Source organism: Cenococcum geophilum, assembly GCF_001692895.1.
Source record: "Cenococcum geophilum 1.58 unplaced genomic scaffold K441scaffold_42, whole genome shotgun sequence".
In the NCBI taxonomy this organism is placed as follows: Eukaryota; Fungi; Ascomycota; class Dothideomycetes; order Gloniales; family Gloniaceae; genus Cenococcum; species Cenococcum geophilum.
Window position 1 is genome coordinate 210,104 of NW_027137600.1, and position 7,931 is coordinate 218,034.

General features: G+C 45.9%; 4 protein-coding genes across 4 annotated transcripts; 2 read left to right on the forward strand and 2 right to left on the reverse strand.

Moving 5' to 3' along the window:
- Positions 1 to 783: 783 nt before the first annotated feature.
- K441DRAFT_689098 (cytochrome P450 monooxygenase) lies at positions 784 to 2,496 on the forward strand (the record flags this gene model as incomplete). The annotated part of the gene is made up of 4 exons (XM_067652265.1): positions 784 to 896; positions 955 to 1,364; positions 1,432 to 1,643; positions 1,699 to 2,496. 4 exons carry the CDS (start codon positions 784 to 786, stop codon positions 2,494 to 2,496), a joined length of 1,533 nt encoding a protein of 510 aa, XP_067500506.1.
- A 1,466-nt stretch (positions 2,497 to 3,962) lies between these two features.
- On the forward strand, positions 3,963 to 6,782 carry K441DRAFT_665214 (amino acid transporter). Its single transcript, XM_067649466.1, has 9 exons — positions 3,963 to 4,490; positions 4,545 to 4,615; positions 4,679 to 4,792; positions 4,911 to 4,927; positions 4,987 to 5,052; positions 5,098 to 5,475; positions 5,544 to 5,567; positions 5,633 to 5,949; positions 6,035 to 6,782. Exons 1-9 carry the CDS (start codon positions 4,329 to 4,331, stop codon positions 6,494 to 6,496), a joined length of 1,611 nt encoding a protein of 536 aa, XP_067500507.1. The 5' UTR covers positions 3,963 to 4,328; the 3' UTR covers positions 6,497 to 6,782.
- K441DRAFT_730841 (uncharacterized protein) lies at positions 6,353 to 7,115 on the reverse strand. The gene has a single exon (XM_067654223.1). The coding sequence runs from the start codon at positions 7,062 to 7,064 to the stop codon at positions 6,807 to 6,809; it is 258 nt and encodes an 85-aa protein (XP_067500508.1). The 5' UTR covers positions 7,065 to 7,115; the 3' UTR covers positions 6,353 to 6,806.
- An 83-nt stretch (positions 7,116 to 7,198) lies between these two features.
- K441DRAFT_665216 (uncharacterized protein) lies at positions 7,199 to 7,665 on the reverse strand (the record flags this gene model as incomplete). The annotated part of the gene is made up of 3 exons (XM_067649467.1): positions 7,199 to 7,438; positions 7,493 to 7,590; positions 7,626 to 7,665. The coding sequence occupies 3 exons, from the start codon at positions 7,663 to 7,665 to the stop codon at positions 7,373 to 7,375; spliced, it is 204 nt and encodes a 67-aa protein (XP_067500509.1). The 3' UTR covers positions 7,199 to 7,372.
- Between the last annotated feature and the right edge of the window lie 266 nt (positions 7,666 to 7,931).

The window sequence follows — 7,931 nt, forward strand, 5'->3', positions numbered from 1 at the left end:
TATTCATTCATTTAATATCATTCAGTTTATCAGTAGTAGTAAGATTAAGGTGCCTTAGTTACCGCTAAGTAAGGATCTACTACACTAACTAAGGCGCCTTAGTTACTACTAGGTAAGGATATACTATAGTAACCAAGGTGCCCTATTTAAGCTGGGCTTAAAGATTATATTAGTTACAAATCTAGTATATATTTAGACTGCAGAGCTTTAATACAGAGCCCGCAAGTTTTTTTTCTAACCAATCAGAAGCCGGCTTAGCGAAGGTTTAAAATCCAGGACCCGAAAGTAATAGATCACTCGTAAACTCGGGTCAATAAACGTTTAGATGCGCGACACTCAGCCAATAGCGGCGCGAAGCCAGGCATCGCTTAGGTCTAAGCTTGGCTTGCCGCGACACGAGCGGGACTCAATAGCTAACGGTCTCTGAAAGTAGTTGTGCAGGGAGCGGCAAAAGACATGGAGGTAACGTAGGTTATGACGGCGACAGGGTTATGACGGTTTGCAGGTTTTGCACCCAAATTTTGTTTATGCGCCAGTTTTGAAATTCCTATCACCTGCGTTGCGACCTTTGCCTTCGTTGTCTTTCACACGCCTGGACTCCTCATTCACCTTTTCCTTACTTTCGTCCCCTCTTCGAGATGATGTGGGACTGACAAGTGCTCAATCATTGAATTCTCCCATCTTATCTTTACTGCGCCCAAATCTCATAATCCACCGCTCTTGGAGGAGACTAGCTAGTTCAATTGCTATCTAATTCGCGATCGTAGCAGGATGCCAATTTTAATGTTAGCCGTTCTGGCTGTAGGAGCTTATACTCTGTATGGTGCGCTTTGGCGTCTCTACCTCTCGCCAATCGCTCATATCCCTGGCCCAAAACTTGCAGCTCTTACACTATGGCATGTGCTCTGTTTCAATAAGCATCCCAGGCGGTTTTACTGACTTCGGCGCTCCTAGGTATGAGTTCTATTATGATGTGATCCTCGGCGGCCAATATACTTTCAAGATCATTGAGCTTCATAAGCAATATGGCCCTATCATTCGAATATCTCCATGGGAGCTGCATGTCGGTGATCCAGACTTCTACAGCGTCTTGTACGCTACCAGCGCATCGGGTCAAAAGCGTAATAAATATAACTGGTTCACCGAGAGCTTCGGCCTGGACAATTCAGTTTTTGCGACATGGGAGCACGACAAGCATAAGATAAGACGTGGGGCTCTAGGCATGTATTTCAGCATGCAAAGTGTGCGTAGATTGGATAGCTTAATCAGAGAGAGGGTGGCAATGCTGCTCAAGCGATTCAGCGAATTTAAAGACAATGGGAATGTGATGATGATGAGCTGGGCTTTTGCGGCATTCACAAATGGTACGAGCATTTGCCGCCGTCTTGCCTCAATTATACATGCAAGTTGCTGAATTTTATTTGTGGGCAGATGTTGTTATGACTTATTCCTTCGCGCGCTGCGATCACCGTCTGGAGGCGCCCGATTTTGATCCCTCCTATCGCGACGCGTCGTTCTTTGGATCAACTGCTGAGAACTTCCTGAAGCATGCCCCATGGCTCAACAACTTTATGCAGTCAATCCCCGACTCGGTGTCTCACGTCGCTCACCCGGCCATGGCATCATTCATTGAGCAGAAAAGGGTACGATTGCTCGATATGCCTCCTTTGCGGACCATACTAATATTCTTATAAATAGAATACGCTAAAACAGATAGCGGCAATCCATGATGGGCAGAAAAGCAACGTTTCTCACCCTACTATATTCCACTCCATCTTGGACAGCAAACTGCCGCTAGAAGAGAAATCTGTCTCCCGGCTCTCCGACGATGCTCAGGTACTTATGATGGCCGGTACCCTTACAACAGCTTGGACCCTCGAGGTCATCATGTTTTGGCTAATCATGAAACCGGAAATCCTCTGCAAGCTTAAAGACGAGCTGAAAGCCGCAATGCCGGATAAGAACGCAGTTGTGCCTCTTCCAACGCTGGAGGGTCTTCCGTACTTAAATGCGGTGATGAAGGAAGGAATCCGGTTGAGTTACGGTGTGAGCTGTCGACTAGCACGAATAGATCCTGAGAATGAGATGATATACACCGATCCTGCTACTGGGAAAGACTGGATCATCCCACCAAACACTCCTGTCGGAATGACCAGTGTGCAGATCCATCATATAGAGTCGCTATTCCCTGACTCCAAAAGATTTTACCCAGAGCGCTGGCTTACACCAGAAGCTAAGAGCTTGGAAAAGTACATAGTTTCGTTCACTGCGGGCAGTAGGCAGTGTTTGGGGGTCAACTTGGCCTATGCGGAACTATACCTTGTGCTATCGGCCATTTGGAGAAGGTGGGGAAGTACGGCGTATAGGGACGAAGGCGATGAAGGTGTCTTTGAGCTTTACGACACCGGGTTGAGAGACGTGGAGATTGAAGCTGATGCATTTCTGCCTTTGCAACAGAAGGGCACGCAAGGGATTAGAGTGAGAGCCTTCAAGTGATAGCGCGCATCCATGGGGTGATTCTGAATGTGAGGTGAGGACCAGCCTTAGCTTCCTACAAGCTAACTTGGGCGATGATAGATGATAAGCAGCAGTGTTGTCGATCTGGTGCAGATCCAGAGAAGATGAGGAAGACTCTGTCTATTCAAACTATGAAGAAAAGAAGCTATATATACACGAGAAAGATGTAAGCAACAAGAAGGGGGTACAAGGGGGGTACAGGCAACAGAAACAGTGTGAGTCATAGGGTAATAGGTAGTAGGGTGGTGAGTCATAAGGTAATAGGCAACTAGAACAGGAACAGGGTAATCGGCAAAATCTGACCTGGATCGACGATGAGTTTACAATAATGGGAGTTTGGATGGGAATGTGATTTTAGGACGGCGGACTTTTCCAGCGTGAGGGCTTTCCATTTCCAACCCCCACGTCTGGTCTACAGTCGTTCTGAAAATATTGGTAAAAACCGCGCAGCGACAGAAAACGCACCCCCCACCCCCAACAACTATATACAACTCTACAAGTAAAGCTAGACATCAAAATAGGAAGCTTTGGAATAATATCTTTTAAGTAAAAAGGCTTTTAGCTATTAATTATAGGGTAACGGTAAAGGGACACCCTCCAATTGATATACGGACACCCCTCACTGATTAAGTTGGAATATTACGTGAATTTAGGTTGTTTGTATCTGCATCGCGAAAATTAAATAGTTAAAATATAACTCTTATAAATGTAAAACCTCAATTAAGTCTTAATTTCAACTATAGTATAAGTAGTAGAGTTTAAATTAAAGTCCGAATACACTAGAGGAGCCCTTAGTAAAGCCCTCATGAAAGGGCAGAGCTCCTAGGCCTCTAAAACTCTATTAAATATCACCGCTAATATTGGGTAAGGCACCTCCAATACTACTATTCGCACTACCTGTAACCCCCTACCTATTCCTAAGTCGATTAACTGGATACGTAGTACCCTGCATTATCTAAATTTGCATAGGGCTGTGTATAATCTTTAATAAAGCCGCCTACGTAAGGTCTAGCTTGTAAGGGTCCCTGTAAAGGAATTGGGCTTAAATTAATATCGCTATCGTACCAGAAGGATTTGTTAAGGAAAGAAGAGTTTGGAGTTCCCCTGAGTCGTACAATGTTCCTCTCCTGCCAAGACCCCTCGGTTAAATGTCGTACGCTAGTTAGAATGGGTAAACTCAGGCAGGCTAGCTGCCAAGTAGTTCTTCTGGGGTATCCCTTAGCACATGAAATGAGCCCTACGGTTATCGATAAAAGCCAGCCAATAGAATCAATAGGATCAACCATACGCGTACTTTTGTTCCGGTGTTCGCGCACAGACCACCTTATCGTCGGGTCCCATCGTGCTCAGGGATACCTAGGTCTCATAGCGTCAATCAAAGATTTGCTTCTCTCGAGCTCGCTATAGTTGGATTACTCTGCATCGTTCAGGCAGGCGTTAGATACAGCTACGGCTTGGCCCTACGCGCTACACCCATACTTCGCCGTTCGCTGCTCGCCGTTTCCAGCGTCATGGAGTCTCTGAGAGAAGCTTTCAAATCCCTGCGGCTAATTGAGGACGGGGATCTGGTTGAAGTCGTGCATGCTTGCTAACGCAAAGCATGCTGCCATTTCCGACGGCTTATCAGAGATCACATTACGTTGCTCGTGGAACAGATCAACAGCTTGCGACATTTCCTTGACGAAATGTCCCGTCTCTCAAGATAAACCAAATACGACCGCGACCTCGAGCTTAAGAATTGTTTTCCGTTGTCTTGCTCCACCTCCGCACCAGTTTGACGCCTCGCAAGCAAGCTGCGTACACTATTGGCAATGAACGCTATCGAATATAAGAACCCGTACGACATTGCAGCCCAGGATGCCTCTAGGGACGAAAGAGCTGCATCCTTTAGTGGGGCGGAGGAGTCTGCTTGGGGTGATACGCGTCAGGATACCATTGACATGAGAAGGTTAGGAAAAAAGCAAGAGTTCAACGTATGACAATATCCACGCAAGCTGAAAGAGGCAATCGAGTTGATAATCTTCTAGAGAAACTTCAACTTTCTGTCCACCTTGGGATTTGTCTCAATTTACATGGCCACCTGGGAGTACGTCTTGGTGTACGTGGGACATCTCTAACCGCACGTCATTTTTGCTGCAACTATTAACGGACTTATAATCAGGTCATTGAGCGTTGGTCTGATTAACGGTGGATTTGCCGGACTATTTTGGATGTTCATCGTTACGGTCGTCTGCTACGCTACAATTGTGGCCTCTTTAGCCGAGATGGAGTCAATGTAAGTATCTTAATTTCTCTCGGAATGACTTTTGTATGCGGTATGGATGCTATATTATTTTCGAGAAGTTCATTTCCAGCAGCAAATCATTCACTGAAAGGGTTGCTAACGTTTATAGGGCCCCAACTTCTGGAGGTTAGCTACGAATTTCTCGGGTTACGTAGTCGAAGATACATGCTAACGTTACATTTCAGGGCAATATCATTGGGCCAGCGAATTTGCACCTCCGAAATACCAGAAATGGTTAAGCTACGCATCTGGTATGTGCCCTCTGCTCGGTCTCGGCTTAAGCTCAAGTTTTGTAGGGTGGATGTCTACTCTAGGTTGGCTAGCTAGTGTGTCAAGCAGTACTTTTATCGTCACTACTCTTATTGAAGCGATGATTGATATAACTCAGGCGGACTTCGGTTTCCCTAATTGGCAGTATACCCTCATCATGCTCGCTTTCTTACTTATCACAATCTTCATGAATACCTGGGGAGCAAAAGTTTTGCCAATGCTTGAAACCGTGTCCTTGATTGGTCACATTGCGGGTTTCGTTGTGACCTTCATTGCGCTTTGGGTGCTTTGCCCAAGAAACTCTGCAGAGGACGTATTCGTGAAGGTAGTCAATAACGGAGGCTGGAGCAATGTTGGTACTTCATGTCTAATTAGTCAGGCTACGGTTACGTACTGCAATCTTGGTAAGTGCTCACCCATAGCCTGCTCCAACCCTTCCGAGTTCGAAGCCGTTGACTAATTCTGTTCGCAGGCTCCGACTCCGTTGTTCACATTTGTAAGGCTTTTCTTCATCAAGGCCCCACCTTGCCATTTCTTTGCCCTTCGCTTACTGTGCAACAGCAGAAGAAGTTGAAGACGCATCACTCGTTGTTCCCCGCTGCATGTGGTGGAGTTACGTTATCAACGTGATACTGGGTATTCTAATGCTCATAGTCATGCTTTTCGGAATTGGTAATCTCGATGATGCGCTGAATTCTACTGCACCATATTTGAATCTTTTCCAAAACACCGGCTCTACTGGCATGGCCATGGCATTATCCATTATTTTGTTTTTACTTATACTGTCTGGAAATATTACCGCTCTGGCAACAGCTTCCCGTGAGCTTTGGGCTTTTTCAAGAGACAGAGGATTTCCGTTCTCTCGGTGGATTTCTCGCGTAAGATATTCAATTCTTCGCTTAACTCATTTCACAGCCTCTCTCCTAGATGGCTCGGTGGAATCTAAATTGACATTGATTCAAGATGAACCATAAGCAAAATATCCCGTTCAACTCCGTCTACCTCACTTCCGTAGCTTCAGGAGTGCTCTGCCTTATCAACCTTGGCTCCACCCTCGGCTTCAACATCATTGTCTCTCTTAACCTTCTTGGCCTTCTTTCTACCTACATGCTGTCTATTGGCTGTGTGCTTCTCAAGCGCATAAAGGGAGAGCCATTGCCGCACGCTCGCTGGAGCCTTGGCAGACTCGGGCTCCCAGTCAACGCTTTTGCATTCTTTTATTCAGGGTTTGTGCTTGTATTCTCATGCTTCCCAGCTGTAGTGCCGGTTACATTGCAGACGGCGAATTGGGCTCCCGTGGTGTGGGCCGGAATGATTGCCCTTGCGTTTGTGGTATATGCAATTCATGGGAAAAAGCATTACACGGCGCCGGTGACCTTTGTGAAGGGCAGGAGGGAGGCGGGGACGGAGTTACGGTCAACTTAGCGGAGTTGGTGTAAATGGGTTTGGGTGGAGCCACGAATTGGGAGTAAGAGAAGGGCGCGACTTCGAGTTGACACGTAAGATCTATTGGCTCCTCTAAGGGTTAAGAGAGTACATTTGGTTACTTCGGGATACGATGGCGATTCCTCAAGAGTCGGGAGCGATATGCTTGAGCCTTTCTCAGAATGGTGCTTCTATGCAGTGATTCCTGTCTATGGTCTTATAATTATAGCTTCGCTGGTATCACTCCTCAGTTGGCCGATGCACCCCAACATTGCACCTCCGGACACGGCTTGTAATCCGGAGGGAAGAACTAAGGACCAAGAACCTTTTTCTGTACTTTACCTGTCGCCGCCTTTGGAAACTCACTATTAATAACCCGCGGCAGCGTAGGTAGTCTGTATCCAGCCAGCCATTCTCGTAAGTCTCGTCGCAAGTCGTTCATGGTCAGAACATGCGTCACATCACCATGAAGTTTTAGGAAACGTTCATTCAGCTCTTGATCTTGCAAGGAGATTAGCGCAGAAACTCGTTGACCAAACTCCTCATCGGCGACTCCGATATACGGCATCGCATGGATCTCTTGTTCAATATCTAACGCGGATATTTTGTGGCCACCTGCAGACTTGCTATTAAGCAAGCAAGCCAAGCCGGAAAGCCTCAGCTTGCTGGCTTGAAACTTTTCGCACCTGAAGCTGGCTTGCTTGGCTTGCTTGAAGGCTTGCTTAATTTTATAGATATTTTGGAGTAATATACAAAATNAAGCCCCCCAGCCACCGATTTGGCCAAAAAGCTCCTCTGCAGCCCTGATTTANAGTCATTAAAATATAAGATAGCATAGAGATAACGTAATGAGGAAGTTCGCGTGGCTGAGGATGTCTATCGCAAGGCTTGGCATGGTGGTGAGGAAGGTTTCGTTAGGAAGGCTTTGGTAGGAAGATCCTGCTGTTAACTCCAACGGTTAGCTACTAATTATACTAATCCCGGTGAACTTATTACCTTATCTACTAGATCCTTGAAGCCTATTCTTAAATAGCTGCGATTATACTGCAAAGCAGCAATAATATTAGGGCGAAGCTTTAAGAGACGCGCTAAGCCTTAGTAAAACCTTTCACCACACATGCAACCTTACTAAAAGGTAGCGCCGCACTTCCAAACTTACGCATACCCATCTTACTACCAAAAGCAATCGATTTTCCAACTCTTAAGACCCAATTCCTACTGCCTACTAAGCTAGAGGTGGATTAATTTGCCTTTTTACCCCCTTTGTCCGAAGAGAAAATTCTTCTTAGGGTGGTCCTAGCTTATAAGCGAGGTAGGGGTAGGAACACCAAAACTATCAAACATAGACTTTTCCTAGGTTTTTCTTCGATAGACAGTAAAAGCCTAATAAAATAGGGGGTGTAGGTACTTTTCTATATCTCTTTTAGTCAGATTT

What these genes read in the sequence shown, in the direction of transcription:
- K441DRAFT_665214 (XM_067649466.1), top strand. Translation starts at nt 4,329, where the DNA reads ATGAACGCTATCGAATATAAGAACCCGTACGACATTGCAGCCCAGGAT. An exon ending in GAAAAAAGCAAGAGTTCAAC is followed by an intron (nt 4,491 to 4,544) that starts GTATGACAATAT and finishes ATAATCTTCTAG; the next exon opens with AGAAACTTCAACTTTCTGTC. An exon ending in CGACTCCGTTGTTCACATTT is followed by an intron (nt 5,568 to 5,632) that starts GTAAGGCTTTTC and finishes ACTGTGCAACAG; the next exon opens with CAGAAGAAGTTGAAGACGCA.
- K441DRAFT_730841 (XM_067654223.1), bottom strand. Translation starts at nt 7,064, where the DNA reads ATGCCGTATATCGGAGTCGCCGATGAGGAGTTTGGTCAACGAGTTTCT.